General features: G+C 40.8%; 1 protein-coding gene and 1 long non-coding RNA gene across 4 annotated transcripts in view; both read right to left on the reverse strand.

Moving 5' to 3' along the window:
* LOC308589032 overlaps positions 1–3,976 on the reverse strand; it is a 94,431-nt gene extending 90,455 nt beyond the window's left edge. The window contains exon 1 of one of the 3 annotated variants that reach the window (XR_014009037.1): positions 3,710–3,976. This is a non-coding gene — a long non-coding RNA (uncharacterized lncRNA). The remainder of the gene's footprint in view (positions 1–3,709) is intronic. The other 2 variants (XR_014009038.1, XR_014009039.1) reach the window with 2 other exon arrangements.
* A 6,549-nt stretch (positions 3,977–10,525) lies between these two features.
* NR0B1 (nuclear receptor subfamily 0 group B member 1) lies at positions 10,526–14,738 on the reverse strand. The gene is made up of 2 exons (XM_081197820.1): positions 13,880–14,738; positions 10,526–11,729 (listed from the first exon to the last, which is right to left on the reverse strand). The coding sequence occupies exons 1-2, from the start codon at positions 14,610–14,612 to the stop codon at positions 11,485–11,487; spliced, it is 978 nt and encodes a 325-aa protein (XP_081053946.1). The 5' UTR covers positions 14,613–14,738; the 3' UTR covers positions 10,526–11,484.
* Between the last annotated feature and the right edge of the window lie 11,042 nt (positions 14,739–25,780).

A 25,780-nucleotide genomic window follows, 5' to 3' on the forward strand; every position in this document is an offset into this window, starting at 1 on the left:
ACACCAAGAAACAAAATAAAAAGTTAAGCTCCCTTGCGTCTGATTCTGCTCCTAGAGCAGGTGCCACATTCTTACTGGTTTGATACCCGACATCAAAGTGCCATTGAGACTCCCTCCAGAGGGTAATGCTTCTGCTTGAGACGATATGCTTAATAAGGCGTAACTAATTTCTTTCATGCCTTTTGATAACAGCAAACATGTATTCTCCAATTAAATATGCTTAGCATATTATAGAAGCTTGCATTGCAATCTGGGTGCTGTGCACCTCCATTTGAGTACCCCACCCCCACTGTAATGGAGCCCCATGTTTTGCCCCCATGGTGGCAGCATCAAGCTGGTGGAGTTGCCAGCTGCTACTGTACCTTAGACTCAGCCAGGTGCTTTACTAGTTCTTGGGAAAGAGATTGATGAGAAAACACTTGACATCTGCATCTGGGCTGGAAAACCAAGTCCCAGCCATGCTGTGTGAAACATGACTTACCTCTCAGCTGAATACTAGGAAGAAAGAACGTATGTAGCCAGCTCTGCAGCAACTGCAATGGCTGCCTATTAGGCAATTCTAGTTTGTGAGCCTTACCTTTACATCTCTAGCAGCACTTTAGGAACTATCTTTGCACTACAGGACCAGCCCCAGACACGGTGACTGAGGTGAAGGACAAGATGACAGCCCCTCCCAATTTCACTGCTAGAAGCCAGTTGGAATGCTAATTTTATCTTCCTAAAACACTGGTGATGCAATAGCTTCCTCCATCACACCTGAAACAGCAGGCCAGATTAGCAGCCCAGGAGAAACCACTCGGCAATAGAAGGGAATAGCTGAGAGCCTCAGGATGAACACCTGAGGCTACTGCTGCTTCTGAGAATCTGATGCCAAGCTGGTTGCTTCAGCATTCTGGCCCTGCTGCCTTGGATTCCTCTCCCACCATGCCAGCCCAGAACGGGGTGGTTCAGACCACACCTGGAATACTGTGTCCAGTTCTGGGTGCCACAATTTAAGAAGGATATGGACAAGCTGGATTGGATGTGTGCAGAGGAGGACAACCCAGATGATCAAGGGTCTAGAAGCCAAGCCTTATGAGGAATGGTTGAGGGAGCTGAGTACATCTAGCCTGGGAAAGAGGAGACAGATTAGATGGTTGGACAGTGTCCTCAAAGCTACTAACATGAGTTTAACCAAACTGCAGGAGGCAGTGGAAGACAGGAGTGCCTGGCGTGCTCTGGTCCATGGGGTCACGAAGAGTCGGACACGACTAAACGACTAAACAACAACAATCATATCATACGGGCTGTCACATGGACAAGCTTGTTTTCTCCTACCCTGGAGGGTAGGACTTGAACCAATGGCTTCAAGTTACAAGAAAGGAAATTCCAACTAAACAGGGAGCAGACACCCTCGGGAGATTATGGACTCTCCTTCATTGGAGGCCTTTAAGCAGAGGTTGGGTGGCCATCTGTCATGGATGCTTTGGTTGAGATTCCTGCATTGCAGGGTTGCTTCCAACTCTACAGCTCTATGATTCTATGAGTTGTCAGTAGGCAAATGACTGCAATTTTATCTCTTTTCTCCCTCTCCATTGCAAATATGCTTGAAATAAAAGCTTGAGCTCTTTGTGAAGGAAAAGGTCTGGAATAATTATAGTATTTAACTTCAGATATAAAGTGTCTACTTTGAGAATGCAGCAAACAAAAGAGATTAGCTGTTCTCATTCAGGATTCTTCTCTGAATGCTAATTTCCACTTGAACTGATGCTATAAAGGTGCTGGACTGTTTTTTAAAAAAAAAAATTAACAAGAATTAACTTGAAAAGCCTCATTCATATCAACTTTTTGTATTAAAAGAAAATATATCAAGAAGGAATGCCTAAGGCTTATCAATCAGACAATCCTATATATTGTAAGTGACTGATAAAACAGATCTGTCATTAAGATAAAGCAATTAGAGAATTAACTACCCATCATATCACTTCACCTTTCTGTCTGACAGTTCAGGAATCATTGCATCTTCTTTTTTACATGTTTTTTTGTAGTTTTTCCTGATGAAGAGCATTGTCTCAATGCATTGGGATTTCAATGCTTTGTGAATAAATGATTAATTAGATATGCCCCCCCCCCCGGTCTACTGTTTAGTGTTTTCAGATAGCAGTTTTTAAACCTTTTTAATCTACCAAATATAAGTAAAGGAAAGTCATGGGATTCACCTAGCTGAACTAGAGCAAGTTAAAGTTTTCCTAATAGTGAACATTTGCAGAGAATCTAGCAATTAGAAGGCATATATATATATATATATATATATATATATATATATATTCAGAGCTATGCTCTATACATATCCCAGATGTTTCAGATAAGACTAAATAATAGTTTGATTCTAAAGTTGTTTTCTTATAATTTTTCTGTGTTTAAATCAACTAAAATACTTTGTCTCAGAACAGCCCAAACATAGTGTGCCAAACAGCGCAGTTGGTAGAGCATGGGACTCTTAATCTCGGGGTCATGGGTTTGAGCAAAACGTTCCTGCATTGCAAGGAGTTGGACTAGATGACCCTCATGGTCCCTTCCAACTCCACAATTCTACAAAACTATGAATACAAATATTACACCGTGATAATGAAACTCAGTGCCAGGCACTCCATGATATTCTATAAGTGGAGGGAAATGTGATCGGGATCTACCAGTAGCTCTCTGAATAATTTGCAGTAGATTGGCAAAGATTTGGCAGCCCCATGCAATTTGCAATGCATACATACACACAGTTCTCACTTTCTCAATGGTAATTAAAGGATTGCCACAGAAGCTTCTACAATTATGCATATAGTTTCAGACACTGCTTTTTTTCTAAAAAAAAAAATGTTTAGGGGTACTCTCGTTTTCCTACTCATATTGAAATACTACCCCTCCTCAATGAGGCAGAACTTAGATTCACAAAATGTTTAGGGGTATGTGTACCCCTGCGTCCCCCAGAAAAAAGCACTGATTCCAGGGTAATCTATGCCTGTAAATATCAAGGACTGGGGAACCATAGTGGGAATGAGCGTAGCCAGGATTTGGGGGGGGGGCAGAACCTATGTGATTGGTCAGTTAGTTATTTCTATTGATTTACTTGATCTGGGGGGCAACTGCCCCCACCCACCCTTGGCTACGCCCATGGAAACACATCCTACTATAGGGCTTCCCATAGGCTTTTGGTTGGCTCTTATGGGAAACAAAATGCTGGACTAGAGCTGAGCCTTTGGTCTGACCCAGTGGGCCTCTTCTTCCCTTATGTTAAAATTATTTTTTGAGCAAGCTGAGGTTTTAACTTGGGTGGGTGCTCTTTTATCTGGAGGGTGGGGTTGTTTTAAATTGTTGTAAAATATCATATACTCATCAGGATTTTTGGATTTGTGGGCTGGAGTATTGTTTAGGGGCTTTCATTGAGGAACATATAGTTTGTTAGTGTGTATACACATAAGCATTGTTAATTGTTTTGTTTATTTTTATTATGTATTTTGTGCTTCGTATATTGCAACTTTTGTGTTGTGAACCACCCTGAGACCTACAGGTATGGGTGGTAGACAAATTGAATACATAATAAAAAATAAAAATAATAATCTTACGTTTTCACTTGATGGTACAAGTAGATTATACACTCCCCTCAAAAAGCTCTTAGTACAGTAAACTCAGCTGCAATATGCCTCCCATTCAATTATAGTTAAAAGTGAATACTCACAATCCCAGCTCCCTCAGAGACGTCTGTACCAAAAATGCAGAACAGGGAGGCAAAAACAAACAGGTTGTTCAGGCTTTGGCAAGGACTTTTCCCATAACCGAACCTGCTCTGCTCGGCTTAGCACAACCTCCGACAGTGAATCAACGTGTGGAACTAAAGGGAGAGAGTCGAAAAATCAGACGGGAGGAGGAAGTGCGTGACACACGAACAGGAAAGACACAGAAGGGCAAGAGAAAGCTTGCTTATCTGGCAGAAATAAAAGATTTTGCTGACTCTGGACACTTCAGTAATAGCAAACTGTTTTTGAAAGGAATACCAGCAATGAAAAAAGGGGGTGGGCTTCTTGCTGCTGAGTGCTGAACTTGTTTGTAGCAGCCTGCTTGTAGGAGTTGCTTACACATCTTGTGATTCTCCAAGTAGCTCATTGTGGAAATAGAACAACATGAAGGGCTAGTAGCGTCTGAACTACACAACACAGCCACAATTAAGTGTTTGATTGTTGCAGCCTGCTGCAATTTCTGTCGGCCCATGATTCCCCCATCCCAGAACCTAGGGACTAGTTTCACCCTCACCAAGCTACAGTTCCCACAAACTACAGTTCTCATGATTCTTTGAGAAAAGTCATGTGCTTTAACAGTTCTTTGGGTGTACGTGTGTGTGTGTGTGTGTGTGTGTGTGTGTATAGTGTGTGGATATAATATATATATATATACACACTACTATACTCTGTGTGTGTGTGTGTGTGTGTGTGTGTGTGTGTAGTGTGTGTGTGGATGTGCTACATGTGACACTTTTCTAGACATTACTGAAGCACATGAAGGGACATTTTGAGTTAGTGGCAGCTGTGGGTCCCCTTTAACACCTAGTTAGGCCAGCAGTTTGAAGAAATACCTGTGGAGCTCTTTGCAGTCTGCTTAGGATTTATTTGCTGTACTGCAGGAGTTACAGTTTTTTCTTCTAAATAAATCTTTTCTTTTTATTTGTCCCTTGGTTTTTGAAAAGCATTTGTGATCCAGAAGCCTGAAGTCCACTTGACACACATTGCAGAAGAGGATTGAATGTTGTGTCAGAAAACAGCATGAATTAAATAGGAGGTGCATTCATACATCTTTTTTTTCTGTTTAAATTCCCTAGGAACGCATACTTATTGGAGAAAGCACACAATACAGTAAAATGCTGTAGACACGAGCAACAATGCAAAGGAAGATCAGTTGCTAATACGTACTAGTGACTAGATGTACTAGTTGCTCATAAATACTTTCCATATCACTGTCATTTAATTACACAAACAAAATTCTACCTTGCTGTAATCATCATGCCTCCTATTTAGTAAAGTGTACTGGGCACCAGAATGGAAGAAGGAACCAGAATGGGATGGGGTAGCAGAAAGAATGAACCCTGCAGTATGCTGGAGAATCATTATTATTATTAAAGATATAATAAACTTGCTTGTGTGTTGCATGTGAGTGCAGATGCTGCTTGTCACTGTCAACACTGCATTGCTTTTGTCAGGAGCTGCTTGGGTCTGTGGACAGCAGTCCTATGTCATCACTAAGTTCTGTGACCTGGTGAAGGACAGATAATAAATGTAATAATAATAGCAACAACAACAACAACTTCAGGTGGGAGCTTCTCAAGTCCTGGACTGACCCTGTCCACACCAGTTGGCCACTGGCTCCTCCTAGACTGGAAGTAGTACAAGAGGATTGCAGTTAATCCTTCCTTGAGCAACAAAGTTGTCCTCTGATGTGTTCCTTGGTTGCTTTTCAGGCCTAACTTCTGGCTTGCTCCTGCTTCCTGGTTTGTCCTTTGGTTCTTAGTTCCTCTTCATTCCTGACTACTGGCTTGTCCCAGGGCTCCCAATTCCCATCTCATCTCAAACCTGCTACCCATCGCTCAGCTCTGACAGCTGCTACCAAAGTGCTTAGGTTCAGGGGCCCCTCTGTGTTCTTATTTATTATTTAAATAATAAAGACACAGTATTGTAAGGTAGTGGGGGGGGGTGTTTATGAGCTCCATTCAGCTTCATGGTGCTTTTGTCTCAGATACACAAACAACAGCCAAATTATGTGTGTACCAGGATATGCCTCTACATATACTTTGTAGCATGAAGATTTATTATCCAGGAGTTTGGCAGAACTCAAAATCTCACTTGGATGAATTAATGTTAAAAAACCATGTAAGAAAGAGTTTGTTTACCTTGCTGTTTATTTTTAAGATTTGTCATGTTCTGTAAGGACAGTACCTGGTAGCTATTCTCATAACTAATCCATTTTATATTTTACTTCCATATGAATTTTTATAATAAGGTAATGTGTAATCTACAGTGTAATTTTTCTGCAGCAAATATATTTCTCCAATTATCACCTAACGCTTTGGGTGGCATGTTAAATGTAAGCATTTTTCACATGAGGTTTCTTGGAAAATGTTAAAACATTAACTGCAATACCAAGAAAATCCACTAGATGAAGTACTCCCCTCCTCAGATGCACAGAATAATTGGTGCAGTTGTATTCATGTTTTAGTTACTATGTTTAGCTTCTTAGTTATATAGCTATTGTAAAATCACAGCAACACCTTGGGAATCATATTTGAAACTACATTCTTCTGCATTTAAGATATGTTAACCGATCTACATCTCATAGGTTTAACAGAAATCTGAAAGCCAATGAAAAAGCTTCCTGAACATATAAGCTACTTTGTTTATTTATTTTTAAGCAGATGGCAAGACACAAAAAGCCTGTTCTATAAAAATCACTCCCCTTTTTAACTATCTCAAATTTATTTACAGAAAATAAATGTCAAGCTTCTACTGTGAATAACTTTGTGATTAGAAAAGGAGGACACTGGTATTATGTTAGTTTCAACCTTGACAGCCACTGTTTGGAAGAATGTACAACAGCTGTTTTCTAACAAAGGCTATAGAGGCTAGGATTGTTAAATAACATGTGAAGATGTTACCTTTAGCTTGAAAGGCCTAAAATGTACTCTGGAAACACTATTTAGAAATCAACATTTTTCAGTATACACCTAATAAAAGGTGTCTGCCAAAGTATAGATACTAAGAGTATGAAGACACAGTACCACAGTTGCCAAAGTATTGCCGCATGCCATCATCCAGTACCACCCTGGTAGACCCCACCCCCTGCTTACCAGATGTTGTGCAGAGGCTGGCAGCAATGGCAGGGATGGGTGGGGGTGCTGAAAGCAACATAGCACTAGCCACTCTCTATCTCAGTGTTGTGAAAAAAAGTACCAAGTGGGGCGATTACTGCCACTGCCATCATAAGAGCGCTGCTGGATCAGATCAAATGCTGGGCAGCATTCTGCTCTCACAGGCTGCTAGCATGTGAACCCCAGGGGGTTAGCCCAAGGGTTAGCCATCTCTGATGAATAGGACCTTTCCCACATTATTTGGTGGGAAATTAGAGGCCATAGCTTTCAGAATTTGAGCTCATGAGTCAGAAGACAGTGTGGGAGACAGAAACTAGAAAGAATTGAAAAGGAGCCAGAATGAATCAGAAGGAAGCAGGGTTTACTTATCAGATATCCCAGGCATTTCTGTTTTGACATTTCAGAACTGATGTTAGAGAAAAGCAAATTTGTCCTTGGGCTGGGTTATTTTTCCAAATCTATCTATGTCATCCTTTTACACAATTAGTTTTATGGGATGCTTTATATGTAGTTTGGAATTATACATGAAGGCTGCAATCTTAAACATACTTACCTAGAAATAAATTCCATTGAATTCAGTGGACTTGCTTCTGAATATACGTGCCTAGCACTGGGTTGCACTGGTGGTATTTCTGGGTGAGTTAGCTGTTTGTACAATCTGGCATTTTTAATAACAAATCATTTGAGGAAGTTCCCTGGACTTTCTTTAATTATTATTTACATGTAGCATCTGGTCTGATTGTAGTGTTTTAAAAAATCAACTGGAGTTTATTTGAAACTGCTAGCAATTTATGAACATGCTTACCTGGTGCATGTCACAGAGAGTGAATAAAGTCAGTCTGTGTGTGGTAAATTGGTCTAAGTTATGTCTACTTGGTTTTTATGGGCAGAAGCAGGATCAGTCTGAGGGATGTAGGGATGGCATGGTGGTCTACCAGGATTCTATTGCCCTGACCAGTCCATTCACCTTGTGCCATGTTGTGAGTGTGGTTTTCTGAAATTACAGTAGGTGCTTAGAACAGGATAGGGATTCTGTTAGCATAGCATCTGTCCCATTTTTCAACAGTCTCCATGCATGAGGTAGCTTAGTGGTTTGGGTAGGGGGGTGTTGGAGTTCCCCCAAACTAGTTGTCACATAATTTTCATAAGTAACAGCCTAACTACATGTGATGCTAAATGCATAGCTGGCAATCACATCAGTGGTTTTTGCTTATTTAATGAAGATGGAGCCAATTTTCATAAGGCTCCCAGCATGCAGGGAAAGGAGTTACAGTGGTACCTCGGGTTAAGTATTTAATTCGTTCCGGAGGTCCGTTCTTAACCTGAAACTGTTCTTAACCTGAAGCACGACTTTAGCTAATGGAGCCTCCTACTGCTGCCGTGCTACCGGAGCATGATTTCTGTTCTCATCCTGAAGCAAAGTTCTTAACCTGAGGTAATATTTCTGGGCTAGCGGAGTCTGTAACCTGAAGCGTATGTAACCTGAGGTACCACTGTACTGTATATTCCTTCCAAGCCAAACAAATTAAATAAGTCAGTGGGTGCTTTCCCCTCACCCAGAACCCATAGCTAATTGCAGCATGGGTCAGGGGAATTTTCATGAGGACTGCAACAAGGGAGGGAAGTGTTACTATTTTAAAAGACAAACTATGTGCTGTATTGCATTAATCTTGCTTAAGTAAGAATTAGATTTTAAAGTGAACTTTTGTTACAAGCTGCATGGATTTCTACTATTTGTTAGATTTGAGCGTATAGAGTGTATTTTATATTTAATAATGGTATTACTGTAGTGCATTGTATCTTTTATACCAGAGCTTCATGAGACAATGGACTCAGCCCGGAGATAATTGAATTCATCTAGGGCCAAGATGAAAAGAACCACATGACGAGTGCCCTGTATCCATGGCAAGTTTGGGCTTGAGTTTCTTTAACAAACAGCCTACGCGTGCACACACACCAACTGCAATACCGTTTGTGATATATGGGCTTGCCATTCAAAAGGGGAAAGGTAATATCCAAGCCCTGGAGCATACCTGTTTGGATTGCAGCCAACCGTACAGTGGCATCTGCACTGCAATATGTTTATAGCACTAATGAGAAAAGTGTATATTGAATATCATGTCAATTTGCAGGGACCATATGCTGCACGTATGGTTCATAGCCCAGCATCAGGAACCATGAACACAACTCTGTTTGCTAGAGGCATAGAGCACTACCCTACTGTGTGCAGATTCCAGTTTCACAGAGTAGCCGACAGTACAAACCCATATATGTCTATTCCAGAGTAAGCTCATTGTATTTCAGACTTCCAGATAAGTGTGTGTAGGGTCCCAATCTGTAAGTCAGCTTATACTCATTAGTTTCTGTTATAGGACAGAGGTGAATGTGTCTCCCCATCTCCCCCTTTGTAACCCATGCCAGGGTTATAATTCCTATTTATTGTATTATAAAATGTTGCATGCCACTTTCTTGCTGGAATGGTAAATTATAAGAGCAAGTTATCAACATATGCATATTAATTACAGTGTTCTATGTGCTAGCTGGGAGGAACTTTGTCCAGGTTTCAGGATGTCTAATTAACAACAACATAATATGGGGCAGATGGGTCTTATCAACCTGGGAAAGTAGTCCATCTAGAATGAAAACTGTTCCTAAACCTCTGCTGCCTTGAGAGGTCTTTGGGAAAAGAAAAGGCTAAGAAGTAAACCCTACACAAATCCAGAGTTAGACCCTAACCCTAACCCTAACCCTAAATTTAATAAGTAAGAAAACATATGTTCATTACAGGGACGTTTACCAAACCTTTGTGCATTTGTGTGCAATTAAAAAAACTTTCATCAATGCCTGTAAAACTTGTGAGATATTTATCAGTCCTCCTTGTGCTCAATCACCCCAATCTCAAGCTGTCAGCAAACACTTTATTTCCCTAGTTGCATGTTACACACCCATGGCTGATGGAGCACATTTGGTTTCAGGAGTCACATATTCTGCAGGCCTGCAGTACATATTCTAGTGGTTTTCTATTATTTTCACACCTACACAAATGTACCTAGTTACAAAATTTAGTCATTTTGCATTCTCTTTCTTTCTGTTCCAAACAGAAACTTTAGTCCTTTTCTAAAACCACTCAGAAGATTTGGATGCAGCACAGAACAGCAATATGCAGAATGTATCTATGTGGTGTTAACAATATTGAAAGTGACACTTGTCCATTAATGTAAGGTTTTAAATTTAATGTTGTGAATATTCTTCACCCTGAGTGAAGATGCACAACTTCCCAGCTCTCTCACTGTTCCATTATTTACAACAATAAATCATGTGACATAACTAAAGCAGTATTTTTAATGCATTTTTTGGCCCCTATCCATTAATTACTGCATCTAGCTTATAGTGACTTTACTCTGGTGTATTTATAGGAAGTACAAATGTAGTTTGGAAACCTGGAAAAAGCTTCACCAATTACCGGTATATGATCAAGTTTTGTGTTGGAAATGTCATGTAAACTGACATAGAATTAAGGAAATTTCTTTGCAAACAGAAACAGCATGTGCTGTTCTTAAAACAAAATAAGAGAAGCGCATAAATATTCTAATCCTTGCAACAATGATTCAACTTTCAGATTAATGCCACTGATTTCAAGGATGTTTTTGTCCACAAGTTTATGATAAATGACTCAGACTATGTAGACAACATGCAAGGAAAAAAATAAATTGTTTGCATTAATTTACAATTCTTACAACTTTGTTACAATTTACTGTGTTTACAGGATAGAGTTGGTTCCAGCTTCAAATATACATGGTATTGAATCTCTTGCAGCCAACACTTACATATCAGCTTTTTTCCAGTCTACATAAATGCAAACAGTATGTCTTTAAAATAACTTGTGTAGTGAAAACAATCTTCTTCACCCCTTGACCTGATCCAAACACTGCTCTAGGGATTCCAACTTCTCCTGATATAATAAAGTCTATCCAAAGTCCCTTAAGTAAAAAAATTATGAAATAACTTGTCAGGATAAATATGAAAAGGTAGAACATTACACCATATTTGGTCTTGCATGCGTTCCAAGAATATAGGATCATAACAATGAATGACATAACGGAAAAGAGAGACTTCCTATTTTGAACACAATACACAGATCTGTCTAAGTTTCAGTTAAAGATATACCAAAGAATATTCACTCTGCTTTGGGAACTAAACTGAAATCCTATGCACACTTACCTGGGAATAAGTTCCACTGACTATATAGTGGGACTTAGTTCAAGTAAACATGTATAGTTGCACTCTTTGTGGCTTAAATCCTATGCACACTTGCCCAGAGTAGGCTCCACTGAACACAATGGGGCTTACTTACAAGTAACATGCATTGGATTACACAGTTCTTTCTTTTTTTAAGGGCTGCAATATGTTGCTGGAACTTTTCAAGGTATGAGTATTTAATAAAAGCTAAGAGCACTCAAATAATATTTTATTACTGAATACAAAAATACTATCTATGTAAAAACAATAAGTTAGTTTATTTTACAATACTTTACACTACTCTCTTGTGGGACATTTCATGTTGGATTGCTCTATTATGTAGTTATAATTCACACATGGCTTCATAATTTTGCACAAAGCATCTCCAACAGCATGTCATCCATATTCACTGTTCCAATGATAGGCCTAAAGAAAAGTTCGGAAATAACATTAGCATTAATAGATCCGAGCATAGACAGAGCCGCATTCAGTTTGGCAAATCTCGTCTGGTCCCCTCTGTGAATCATTCTGACATGTTCATTTAGGGCTTGCTGTGCTTCTTGCTGCAGTCCCTGGATGTACTGTACACACTGCAGCCCAGGCAGATCTAGAAGGGTAAAAAGAAAACACATGAACATTAAGTCCTCTCTTCATAATACCTTTTTATGTGCACTATACACAATTGGAAGTGACTTACTCTATTGTGCAAAATGGCTGGAAAGTAATCGGAATTAACGGAGAACAAAAAAGTACTTCACTGAACTTTTAGTAGCAAGACAAGTCTGATAGTCATCATACCACTATAAGAATATAAACACAATACATGAAGCATGTGTTGTGAAGTGTACAACTCTTTCTTTTTACAAAATGGATTTTTTCATGCTCATTTCAGGGAACAGAGGACACGCCCACCCACTACTAAGAACAAATGACACTTTCTACAAAATTTATCAACTTCTCTAACAAATATGTTTAAACCTATCAGTTATAAAACTCACCAATCTACTTTTAGAAATAAAAATGTCCACAAATTGACAAAGATAGCATGGGAGGGAGAGAGCAAGAGAGAAAAGAAGGCTTGCCCACAACCTGTTGACAGCCAGTATCATTCATATTAAAATGTGCACTGCAGCCATACTTCTAAGGTTCTACAATGCAAATAAAAAAGCTCTGAATTACCTTTCCAGCAACAGCAATACTGCAACAGACTTGTGTCAAGGAGCAATTACTATTTTTATTTTTGTGCCAAAATGTGATAGTATCAAATTAAAAATTCAAGTGCCATTCTAAAAGCTGTGTTTCCTATACAAATGAAATGTATCTAGTTTTGATTGCTTACAACAGTATCTTCTATTTTAAGTTAACATATAATGAATGCAAATATTTTCTAATTCCTTAAGGCAGCATTTCTGGTTCTGACCTCTTACACCATTTTTAAAATGTGCTTAATTCATTTGATTCTTTTATAATTACCAATAATTTCCTTTCTTTCTCCTTTCTTCTACATTACTATTTATTTAGTATAAATTATTACATGTTAATTATTAGTATCCACTAGATGTGTTAGTTTAATGGTCAAAGTAGCAATTTCCCCTGAAAATAACTTTTTAGAACGTTTCAAAATGAGGTAGTTGAACATGTTTCCTTACAATTCAGTACAACCATTCAGTCCCTAAGTGAATCTATATATTTAATACACAATAAAACACCCTCTACCCTTAAACACCACAGTACTTGATCAGAACACAGGGAGTTTCTAGAGCACAAGAAAAAACTTTGCTCACGAGGGTCTTTCAGAATCCCTGTTTTATAAGAAATTCTGAAGGAGAGAAAGAGAGATGACAAAATGAAGATATTCTTAGCTTTGCAGCCCAGCATTAAACAGGTTTATCCAGGAAAAAAAGCTCCATGTGCGGTCTGTTTTTCTGAACATAAAACTGGATGCTGTTCTGCCAGGCTAAGCAACAGGAAACTAAAAGAGCACATGGAAACTGTTTTTATTCTCTCTCCCCAAAAAGCCGAGCCTACTAGTATGCTTTATTGCACTTTTGTTACTCTCCGAGGATATTACATAGCCCATGTTTTAGGGGGAATTTCCCTGAGCAGAACAGGTAGAGAGAGTTCAGACCCTTTCCCCTTTCTTGTCAAGTCTGCCTGTCGCTAGCGCAATGAAAACCCTTGAAGACCACGGTTCCCAACGTGGAGCAGGGGGGCAATTTGATTTGTAAGGGAGGCAATTCAAGAACAAGTTATTAACAGTTAATGGCCTTTTAGTCTTCCTCCACTTGAATAGTTTACTTTTTGAATAATACGAATCATGTGGGGGGGGGGGTTGGATCATCAGGATTTTAGAGATGCTGAGGTGGAGCATGGCCAGAAAAAGGTTGGGAACCACTGCTCTAAGACTTTCCAGAGTCTCAGCAAAACAAAACTTGAGTTGCCTTCACGCTAATTCACCTTCTGATGTTATGTTCAGGTAAGGCATTTATTTTTTTAGCTTTAGGAGTAAAGGCACGAAGGCAGGACCAACTACCACGACACCTATTCCCCCCCCCCCAAAAAAATCAGGCTTTTTAAACAGATCTTCTGTGCTATTCGTAGCTACTTGGCAGGAGGAAACCAGCTGAAGAAATCCAACAGGTGGTGCCTGTGCTAACATGGCAGGGCGGGGGGGGGGGTAGGAAGAGAAGCTAGCCGTGACCCATGCCTCGCCCCCAACTCCCCGCGCTTCTTTCCCGCCAAATTCCCCGCGCTTACCCGGATTGAAGAGCACTGTCCCCTTGAGGTAGGCGTACTCCTTGGTGGTAATGTCCAGGCTCCAGCACTTGCCCAGGAAGCTTTGGATGGCTTCGATCTCCTCTGCCGACGGAAGCTTCGGGCTGCTGCTGCTGCTGCTGCTACTGCTGCCGCCACAGGTCGCCGCCGCCAGCTTCTCCTGGGTCTTGTGCAGCAGGAGGAAATGGTGCTGCGGCTGCCGCCGTTGCCGGTGCTGCAGCTGCTGCTGCTGCTGCTGCCTCTGCTCTTCGGCCCGCTTCTCGGTCAAGATCTTTTGCAGCATGCTGGGCTCGGTGGTCTCCACCGTCTCGAAGTGCACGCGGTCCTGGGCCAGCCCCAGCACCAGCAGCGGAGCCCAGGAGCTGCGCACCAGCACCAGCTGCTCGTCCAGGGGCAGCTCCTGGAAGCTGGGCACGTTCTTGACGAAGCGCAGCGTCTTCACCAGCACCGCCGAAGCCGCCTTGCACGCCACCTGCGGGCTCTGCAGAGCCACGCGCTTCTGCGAGCCGCACGAGCAGCCGGGACACGCCGCGTGCCCGCCCGGACTAAGCGGTGGAGGAGGAGGCGGCGGCGGCAGCGGCGGTGGAGGAGGAGGCGGCTGCTCGCTTCCCGCCTGCCGCCGCTGCCGCTGCTCCTCGCTTTTCAGGATATTGTAGAGGATGCTGCTCTGCCGCCGGCTGCCCGTGCAGCAGCGGCATCTTTCCACGCACGCCATGGCTCCAAAGGGAGGCGGCTGGAGAAAGAGGGCTGGAAAGAGCGGGAAAAGCTCGCCGCTTCCGCCCCTCAGCCGAGCGGAGTGCTTGCCCTCGGCTCGGCCCTTAACTTTATAGCGCGCGGGCAGCTAGAGTTCAACGGCGCAGACGCTCCTGAGTCGCTGAGGGAGGGAAGAGGCGAGGGCGAGGGTTGGGTGGGAGCGGAGCCAAGTCCCGGCGCCAACTCCACCTTCTCCCGCTCTCCTCCTCCCGGCTACACAGCGGAAGCGCGAGGCTCTGAGGCGCTCGCCTTTGTGTTCCCTTCGTCAATGTGGCCCCGCCGTCTCCTGAGGCGCAATATTTACGGGCGGCATTGCGTTGCCTTGCTTTCGTTTCCTTCCTCTTTCTTTAGACTCGGCTTCAAGGGCAGGGCAAAAGTAATGCCCATATTTATATATTGCCATGCCTTCGCCACCCCATTCCCTCTTTCGATGGAGGGCTCGGGGAAAGCGGGGAGGTTCTTTGCAAACAGCCAAATAATTGCAGAGCAAAGTTCAAGGAGTTAAATTGCCTGCGAGTAGAGAGTCTCTGCAATGATCTAATAAAGCGCCCTGGGTTTTATGGAGACTCATCAAAGGAATATTTCCTTCTAAGAAATCCAGGTGTTAGAGAACATTCTCTAAACTATTTTTTTAAGCTTAATTTCAAACCACTTTTGCTTCCACGTTATTGTTGGTGATTAAAAAGCAGGCACACGCTAGTAATTTGGTTTTCTTTCTTACTATATATTTTGTAAGTTCCTTGCTGGATATATGAATATCGTATACTGCAGTGCAAGCAAATATATATTATAATATTAAGGAAAAGAATATGCCTGTGGCACTGCCTTTTTCTTAATCACAAGATTACAAATCTGCAGGGTTATTAGCTCTGTGTTATTAGTTATCTATGTTATTAGCTCTGAATTGGCATTGCTGGTATTTTTATTTTATGCTAACTATTCTAACTTTAAAATCCATAATAACTTTAATTTTAAAGGTGGTGCTAGAGGTCATTTCTGGATATGTGTATCTAAAACAGCAGTGCATTCCACAAACCAGCTAAGCCACAAAGTATTTACACCAAAGCCAGTTCTTCATCAAAAACAGGAACAATGTGACTGAAATTCTTGAGGCCTCTTCCTGTCCAACACCACCAAGATATACTTCTAGATGCAGCCCTCCCCCAAAAAACCATACACACACACCTACATACCAAATCCAGCTCAGAATCCTGCAGAGCAGAAGTCTTGGCAACTCTAGATCATTACAGTTATAACATCTCTCTCCACAGGCATCTATTACTTCACTTTCTTTTCTCATCTTTTATCTTTTTCTTGATTACTCTTCTCTATGCCTCCTCATCTTCTTTGAAGTTCTTTTTATACTTTCTCTTAATTAAATTAATTGTAAATCAGGTGATAACGAATGAATGTAAAATACAAAAAGGAACTAGGCAAGGGTGCCCGCTATCACCGTTATTTATCCTGGTTCTGGAAGTACTTGCAAGAAATATAAGAGCGAATAAAGAGATTAAAGGGATAAAAACTGGAAAAAATGAATTTAAGTTGAAAGCCTTCGCTGATGATCTAGTAATTACCATAGAAGATCCAAAAAACTCTCTCCCTAGAGTAATAGAGAAAATCCAAGAACTTGGGGAAGTGGCAGGATTCAAATTAAATAGAAATAAAACCAAGTTATTAGTTAAAAATTTAAAAGAAGAATAGAAAAATGATTTGGTGCAAAGTATTGAGATAGAAATCCATAAAATGTAAAATATTTAGGGATATGGTTAACAGCAAGAAATATAAATGTGTATAAAGACAATTATGAAAAGGTATGGTCAGAGATAAAAAGGAATTTAGAAATATGGAGTAGAATGAACCTTTCCCTACTAGAAAGAATTGCAGCGATAAAAATCAATGTGTTGCCTAAAATGCTCTTTCTTTTCCAGACAGCCCCAGTAATGGTTAAGGATGATTGCCTAAAACGATGGCAAAAGGATATTTCCAAGTTTGTCTGGGGGGCAAAAGGCCAAGGATTAAACATAAGATACTTACAGATACAAAAGAAAGAGGAGGCTTTGCCCTTCCAGATCTCAAATTGTATTATGAGGCTACATGTTTGGTCTGGATTAGGGACTGGATAAAACTGGTAAAGGAAAAAGCATTAGATTTGGAAGGTCATGATAACAGATATGGATGGCATGCATACTTATGGTATGGGAAAGGGAAAGTACATAAAGGATTCTACAATCATATAATCAGGAGATCATGTGGGAGAGGTATAAAGATTTAATAGAACAAAAAACACCTTGGTTGTTATCACCAATTGAAGCTTCGTTACTCAAGCTGCTTGGTAAAAAGGGGAAGTGGCCTACATATAGAGATTTATTGAGAGTTCAAGAAGGAACATGCAAATTAAAAGATTATGAGGAAATCAAAGACCATTTTCAGAGTTGGCTGCATTACAGGCAATTATATGAGAGGGATGTGGGTGGTGCTGTGGGTTAAACCACAGAGCCTAGGACTTGCTGATCAGAAGGTCGGCGGTTTGAATCCCCGCAACGGGGTGATCTTCCGTTGCTCGGTCCCTGCTCCTGCCAACCTAGCAGTTCGAAATCACATCAGGTGCAAGTAGATAAATAGGTACTGCTCCGGTGGGAAGGTAAACAGCGTTTCAGTGCACTGCTCTGGTTCGCCAGAAGCGGCTTAGTCATGCTGGCCACATGACCTGGAAGCTGTACGCTGGCTCCCTCGGCCAGTAAAGCGAGATGAGCGCAGCAACCCCAGAGTCGGTCACGACTGGACCTAATGGTCAGGGGTCCCTTTACCTTTAGAAGGAAGATAACAAAAAAGGGTTTAGCTATACAATCTCTAGATTTCAAAAGGAGATTATAGAAGAAGTGAAGATGCTGAAGAAAGCATATAGTATTCTGCTAGAATGGGAAACAAAAGACCTGCCAAGAAAAATGAAGAGCTTATTTATGTATGCTACAACAGCAGCAAGAGTCTTGTTAGCACAAGGATGGAAGAACGAGGAAATCCCAATGAAAGAACAATGGCAAGAAAAACTGATGAGCTATGCGGAGTTGGCAAAGTTAACATATAAACTGTGTGAGAAGACAACTGTTTTATAAACTATCTAAAGAGACAACAAAAGGATTTGGACTCCTTGACAGGTTTTGAATAAACATCCACAAATTTATTAGTACTGTAGAATATATGATAGATAAGGCAATGATATGTACAATTTTACAACATGCAGAGAATAACATGTATAAACAAATCAGAGGGGAGCTGAGGGGAGTCTTTGGAGGGTGGGAGAGGGAGGGAAAGGGGGAAAATATAATTGGTTATATTGATTTATAATTTGTTAAACTTGTTCAATAAAAAATATTTTTTTTAAAGTGTTTTATACACTACCATTATCACTTTTTGCTCTCTGTGAAACTATGGTTACAATTCCAAGCATACTTGGGAGCAAGTCAGAATTCAAATAAGTTCCTGAGTGAACCGGGGGCAGACCAAACAGTAAAACTTCCAACATGACAATTAAGCCTCAAGACTTCCCCGTAAACCTTGTTAAGGCTAAGCTATGAAAGCATGTGTAGGAAAATGAGTGTACACCATATGTACTTAGAACAGAAAAAGCTCATAGTTGAAGTCCATAAGGGGAGGACTTTGATAATGTCTCTGTTGCTGTGCACATCACCATCATCATTAATAAATAACAATAATATTGGAGAGGATAGAACTAAAGAGCTCTTTGGCTGTGGCTAATTTCTTGAGGGAGTAAGTGGTTTGAGGCCCTGTAGCTCACCCTGTCAGCTCCCTTAGCTCCCTGTTAAATACAGTTGTACCTCGGGTTACAAACACTTCAGGTTACAGACTCCGCTAACCTGGAAGTAGTACCTCGGGTTAAGAACTTTGTCCCAGGATGAGAACACAAATCACACGGCGGCGGGGCAGCAGCAGCAGGAGGCCCCATTAGCTAAAGTGGTACCTCAGGTTAAGAACAGACCTCTGGAACGAATTACCGTAAGTTCGTAACCCAAGGTACCACTGTAATTAGTTACTGACCAAATACAGAAGACAGTAACAAGGACAAGAGATACAGAGATGCAAGCAATACTGCACTCAACTCACAAAGTAGTCTAACAAGTATTATTGGTATACATCATCCTTTGCCAACCTAGTGCTCTCCAGATGTTTTGGACTACAACTTCCATCAGCCCTAGCCAGCAGACATCTACAGGGCGCCAGGTTAGTAAAGGTGGTTGTACTTTGTGCTTTTGTTATATGCACAGATACCTAGATGTCTGAAAGCTAGACCTAAGTTTATGGTAAAAAATAAGCCTAACAATTCTTAGTGCAGAACAAAAGTTAGGAACTGCAGGCCCAGAAGACAAATATAGTAGTCCAGGCCTTTTTAACCAGACCATACTCCTCACCTGCCTTCTTCTGCATCCTTCTCAAGTGCTTATGCCAGACTGGCATCTACCCCTGAACTATGATACCCTCTATCCACTTCCTTGCCTGGATAGAGGAGTGTGTGTATAGAACATTACTACATTAAAGGTAAAGGGACTCCTGACCGTTAGGTCCAGTCGTGGCTGGCTCTGGGGTTGCGGCGCTCATCTCGCTTTACTGGCCAAGGGAGCCGGCGTACAGCTTCCGGATCATGTGGCCAGCATGACTAAGCCGCTTCTGGCAAACCAGAGCAGCACATGGAAACGCCGTTTACCTTCCCGCCAGAGCGGTACCTATTTATCTACTTGCACTTTGACGTGCTTTCGAACTGCTAGGTTGGCAGGAGCAGAGACCGAGAAATGGGAGCTCACCCCGTCGCGGGGATTTGAACCGCAGACCTTCTGATCGGCAAGTCTTAGGCTCTGTGGTTTAACCCACAGTGCCAACCACGTCCCCTATTACTACATTAGGTGTATTAAATTCAGTGGGTCTCTTCTGAGTATTTAGTCTACTCAGATGGTATTTAGTTGAATACCATCCTAAGAGTTACATCTCTTGCTCTACACATTTTTGCCACTGGCCCTGTCTTTTGTTCTGGCTCTAGTGGCATGTGGACTCTGGAAGCTTACTCACAAGTTGAAAAATGTCCCGGCTCCCTGGCTCCCCTTGCAGCCAGCATACACTCTGGTGGGTGGGCTGGATCCGTTTGTGCCAGGACAGGCAGCAATGCATCCTTGGCAAAAAGACCTGGGTCAGTCCTTCCAAGTCCCCTTCTTACTGTAGTGCAGCTGGCCCCACTGATTCACTGCCTACCTCTTTGGCTACCATGGAAGTCTCACTGTCCAAAGCCAGGATAGGCACTGCGTCAAAAAGTTTTTCCTCTCCTGTGATGTCTGAAATGATAGACACCACACACACCCTCAACTTGCTACTTAGGCTTCATTGGACCCATGATAATAATAAAAATGTCCTTTACCCTGGTGCAGGATAAAAGGAGCCATGGCACATTTCCAGCAGAATTTGCTCAGAGGCAGAAGGGTAGTGTCAAACAAAAAGATGGGCAAAGAACATAAACAGAACAATAAGGTGTATAATAATTTAGTATTTATACACATATATGCACAAGCTTTTGCTTATTTCATTTATATCCTGCCTTTCTTGAGAGGGAACTCAAGGCAGAACTTACAGTTTGTTCCACAATCTCCCATACTCTGCTTAACTTCACCAATATTGTAATGTGCAGCTTAGATTCCCAGCACCAAGCTGTGCAACCTTCTCTGGCAGCTCTTGATAGAATTGAATACTTGAACTGAAACATTTATAGATGAAGATGCAAGTGTGTCTCATTTCCTTAACAAATATGCCTGAAATAAATGTTGTTCCTTTTTTATTTGAGTTTTTGCTTCTTTATACTCTACAGGAGCCTTTTTTAGACTAAACATGGAAAAAGTTACTACGGACTCTCAATTTCCTTTTATAAATTGCATGCAATATATTTCATTTATAGTCATCAATTGTGTGCTCATAATTCAGCCCCAAATGGGAGTTTCTATAATAAACTGTTTTGTTGGCTTATTCAGTAAACTGGTAGAGGCAAGTTCCAATTTTATGAGATTTATTACCTGTGTTGCTGGATGACCTTAGCATCTTGTTCTCTTTCTCCTGGTGATGAGAATTAAGAGTTATTACCGAGTGCAATGGAGACTTCTGATGCTGTTCCAGCTTTAAATGGTTTAACTCAGGGAACTAGGAGGCTTTAACACTGTCTGTTATGAGGAGAGAAAGTCATTTCTTTGATTTAAATAGGCAATTGAGAAAGGTTAACTCAACATTTTTTTAGAATATAATAAATATCTTCCCTTGTTTCATTATTATTACTTTTAACTCAGGGCTGGTTTCTGTACTAACAACTGTGCAGTAAATCCACATCATATGGGTGCTTCACAATGTATGCAATAATCTGTGTCCCTCTCATTTTCACATGGCCCCCATTGTGCACATTTAACCTTTCCATTGTAGTTGATGCGATGTTTTGTATAGATAAAATAGGAATACTCAATTGCTGGGAACACATCAGAAGCATAGGCATATTCAAAGCAACATTAAAATCAGTGTGGATGTTCTCTTGACATCTCAGAGTACAATTATAGATATGCCTGAAATAAGTTCAGCAACACATTAATATAAGAAATGAAACTATGAAGTACATGCAGATACTTATAAAATGCAACCAAAGTGCGTGCCTAAAGTAAGCAAACTTTACATCCTTAAATTGTTACTTAAGGATAGTTTACCAAATCACTTTACATTTGTTTTTCCTGTGCAGTTCCCTGTGACAAGGAAAATTAGTACCTGAAACTTCAACAAAAGTGATAAGCAGCTTGTACAGAACTGGACTTTCCAGTTGCTGTTATTTTATTCAGTCATAGCTGTCCTGGTATTTACTTCATTCAGTGGTTCTTTGGGCCTAGGAGACCTGGGTTGACATGTTTATTTTCTGTCTTTTTAAGGATGTGTGGAAAATCTGTTCATGTTCCAGAGGTTCAAAGAGCAGCTTGGGGCTGTTTGAAAGCCCTCTGGGAGATGGAAGTAGTTTCCATTGAAACCATTGTTAAAATGGAGGGAGTTTTTCTCCATTTTAGCAGAGGTTTCAATGGAAATCACTTCCCCTTTCCAGAGTAAGGCATGTCCTCACTGCCCACCAGCTGATGGCTTACCTTCCAACATTTATCCGATGAAAATAGGGACTTCCTATTCCATAATAGTAATAATAACAATAATTTTTTTAATGTAAAATGTTAACTTAAAGACATACCCATAACTTAAAGACATTGAGCTTCCATAAAACATATTTTGCTGCATCTGTGCAAAATATGAGCAAGCCAGGGCTGAACTGATATTACCCTTGCTGGTACCTTTCCCTGGAAAATCAGAGGCTCACTATGTAAGGTTCCTATTGGAAGGCCTGACAAACGCTAGAACATTAGCAGTGGCGAAGTTTTTATCAGTGGTTGCAAGAACCAATGATCCCTATCTTTTGAACAAAATGCTTGTTTAACCTGGAGGTAGGCTGTATGAATTGTGCATTGCTTTGTAACAATTTGTTGGGTCTCTGGACCATAATAAAGATTGATTGATTGATTGATTGATTGATTGATTGAAAATATTTTTTTTATTTATACCCTGCCCCTCTGACTGGGTTTCCTCAGCCACTCTGGGCAACTGCCAACATATATAAAAACGTAATAAAACATTAAACACTAAAAAAAAGAAATCCCTTCTTCTGAAGGCTGTATAGTTATCACTTATGTCTTTGGATCGGGGGTCACATAACTCTAAACCCTCCAACATTTTTCTGATGAAAATATGGACACCCTTCCACACCTTCCAACATTTCTCTGATGGAAATAAGAACATCCTAAGAAAAATTGTGACATCCTGCGATCAATCAGAAACCAGGATGGCTTCTGTAAATCTGGAACTGTCCCTGGAAAAGAGGGACACTTGGAGGGTCTGTGATGTGGGGCGAGGTTAAGAGCACAGCTTGCTCCAGCAAAGGAGCAGTCAGGATCTTAAAGTGAAGTCAGGTCTGGGGCCAATGCGTATGATTTAGGAAAAACAGCTTCATAGCCTGAAATATACTCAGAGTCGCAAAGTGATTTCATGCTCCTTATTCAGCTCATAGTGGTGAGGAGGAATGAATGAAAGTCCCCTCAAAGTATCTGCTTTATATACATTATTTACACAATGGGCTGCACATGATTGGTTAATTCTGGAATTCCACTGTAAGCCAATCAGGTTGTGGATTCACTTATATCTGGAGCATGATTGGGTGGTTCCTGCCAACCAATCATACTGCTGCATTGTTCTTGGACCAATCAGACTGTTGCATTCTGAATCCTATTGTTCTAGGACCAATCAGACTGCTGCAATTTGGATCCTATTGTTCTAGGACCAATCAGACTGCTGCAGTTTGGATCCTATTCAACTCAGTACATAACACAGCCCAAACAGCTTCACCCCCTTGCATGCCAGGTTTGGTGTGTGGGCCAGAGGTTCCCCACACCGGTAGACCATGATCCCACCTCTGCTGTGTAAGAGTCTATATTGACTCCATCTCAACCCACCAGGATATGCCCTGATTCTTCATAATAAAAACAAATTAAAAGGATATTCAAATACACTATCAAGCCTGGTTTTCTGTGGCTGCTCTCCTGGCACTGATACTAAAAATATTTCCTAGTATTTTTCTGAAAAGAACATGGGTTCATCATAGAAGTATATTGCAGAGTACTGGAATGCAATTCCAGGATGTTAATGCCCATAGAAGTGCACATTTTTGTGCTAGTTCTATGTTATTCCTGAAAGTTTATTCATAATTACATTCTTCATGAAATGATGTGCTCCTACATTCTGCAGAAAGTCACTGTTACACTTTCTAGATGCTCATAAGATTGCCAAACTGCCAGTATTTTACTGTTCCAGTCACAATTGACCAGTCAATGAATCAGTATTGTAGGCTAAAATCCTAGTAAAATGTGGATTTTACCAAACTGCAATGAGGACCTGCCACATTCTGCCAACCATCACCCATATGCCAGCAGTTGGTTTAGTCCTGAGTTTACTTTGATTCACCAGATTCTACTCTGGCTGTGTTCCTTAGCATTAGCATTTTTGAAAATATGCAGCTGGCAACACTAACTTCTGAATGTAAATTACTCTGAGGGTGTTGGCTTTCAGACTTCACAAGAATGCAAAGGAGGGGAGCATAATGCCTGAGCAGGCCTAGAGCAGGATCTTATGCTTGGCTTTAGACAGTTACAGTGCAGATTATATAGGCCTCCACAGAAGTAAGCCAGTGTAGTGTATATTGGATTGCACTTTTAGAGTCATACTATACAAGATCTTCTCCTGGGCTGCTAATCTGGCCTGCTGTTTCAGGTGTGATGGAGGAAGCTATTGCATCACCAGTGTTTTAGGAAGATACAATTAGCATTCCAACTGGCTTCTAGCTTCGAGAACACTATCCAACCATCTCGTCCCCTGTCGTCCCCTTCTCCTTGTGCCCTCAAACTTTCCCAACATCAGGGTCTTTAGGCCTCCCTTTCTTTAACTAGGGACTGAGAGGGAGGTCACCAGAAGCAATCTCAGTATGATGGTGGAAAGGTATCTTGCCATTGCTGTTTTCTAGTACTGCTCCACTGCAGTGAGACCAGAAATGGACTTCGTAACAGAGACCATTGATTCTTAAGTTCCTAAGCATCCTGGCTACCCTTATCTGCTCACCAACTAGGTAGGTGTCCACCAAGTGAAAGCCAAGCCTAGTCAACTCCCCACCTCAAAATAGTTTTGCTGTATCTTTCCAGTTAAGACAAAGCAAACATGATTTAGTAGATAACATTTTCCCCCACTAAATGTTACACAAACTACGTTCCCTAAATCTTAGGACAATAAAATTCTACACAACATTAGAAAATTTGGTTCAGACACTGCTAATCTATGCATCAGTTGTGGAAACACACAGAGCCTACTTTTTCTTATTGTGGTATTAGTGGGCTACAGGTCAGGGCTATTACCAATAGAAAGAAGGACCAGAGGGAGTTAGCTGCTCCCCTGGCAATTATCCCACCTCCTTAGGAAGATATCACATCATGAGAACTCTTGTTCCATTTTATTCCCATGAACCATTATTCTTTGAAGATGTTTGTTCCTGAACTTGGCTTTTGGATTTCAAGCACGTTGCATGCCATTTCAGCATATTCATCAGTCTGCAGCATTCTTGATATAAGCAAATCTTTCTTTTGTCCTTCACCTCATAGGAAGAAATTCTGTCATCACTCAAATGCAACTGACCAACAATCTAGCAACTTTCTTAAACAGCCCCTGCTTCCATTAAATGTGTGAGAAAGTACTAAAGTGGTCAGTGACAGCAGTTTTATAATAAACAGAAGGGCAGTACATTTTGACATGTAACAGCTGACTAGCGTCTCTGTACTGTCTGTTATCTTCACTATGCACAGCACAATTTATTAGGGATTTCCTTTTCCTTCTCCCAAGAGAACCTTCATTAAAATCACCAAGGCCATTTACAAAGTCTACAGTAGATTAGACATTCTTATCTAATTTAGGTTAAAAATACTTCAGATTTCTTGCCTTTGCTTATAAAACATGCAAAAGGTAAATTTCAACATAGGGAAGTTCAAATACTAAACTGGATCAAACATGGCCAGGTTGTGATAAAGTAGTGCTCAGATGTCTATTTTTTGGCATTTGAGGGAACCCAACTTTGCATGTATTTTAGTAGAACAAAAGGTTTGACCTGTCTTTTGTATGCTTAAAATTGCATAAAACTCTATTAAGAGAAAGAGAGAACTTACTGGTTTTTCCTTAAATGTTTTGTCATTGCCAAGTATAAATGGTTATTTCCCATAACATTCAAAGCCTTGCTATATGCTGTTCAAAGCCACCCGCAGAACTGAAATCATAATTCCAGGAAATATTTTACCGTGGAAATTTAGGCTGCAATTCTATATACATCTGAGAGTAAGTCCAGTTGAGCTCAATGAGGTTTAATTCTGAGTACTGTAAATACATATAGAACCGCACTGTTAATTTACACTAGATATACTGTAACTTAGAGATTATGTCACAGGTTCTTCTATACTAGTTTTAATATATTTA

Source organism: Podarcis bocagei (assembly GCF_964188305.1).
Source record: "Podarcis bocagei genome assembly, chromosome: 6".
Classification (NCBI taxonomy): Eukaryota; Metazoa; Chordata; class Lepidosauria; order Squamata; family Lacertidae; genus Podarcis; species Podarcis bocagei.

Excerpts from the sequence above, each read along its gene's own strand:
- NR0B1 (XM_081197820.1), bottom strand. The coding sequence starts at position 14,612 with ATGGCGTGCGTGGAAAGATGCCGCTGCTGCACGGGCAGCCGGCGGCAG. Across the intron at positions 11,730-13,879 it reads GACAGTGCTCTTCAATCCGG|ATCTGCCTGGGCTGCAGTGT; the intron begins GTAAGCGCGGGG and ends TTACCCTTCTAG.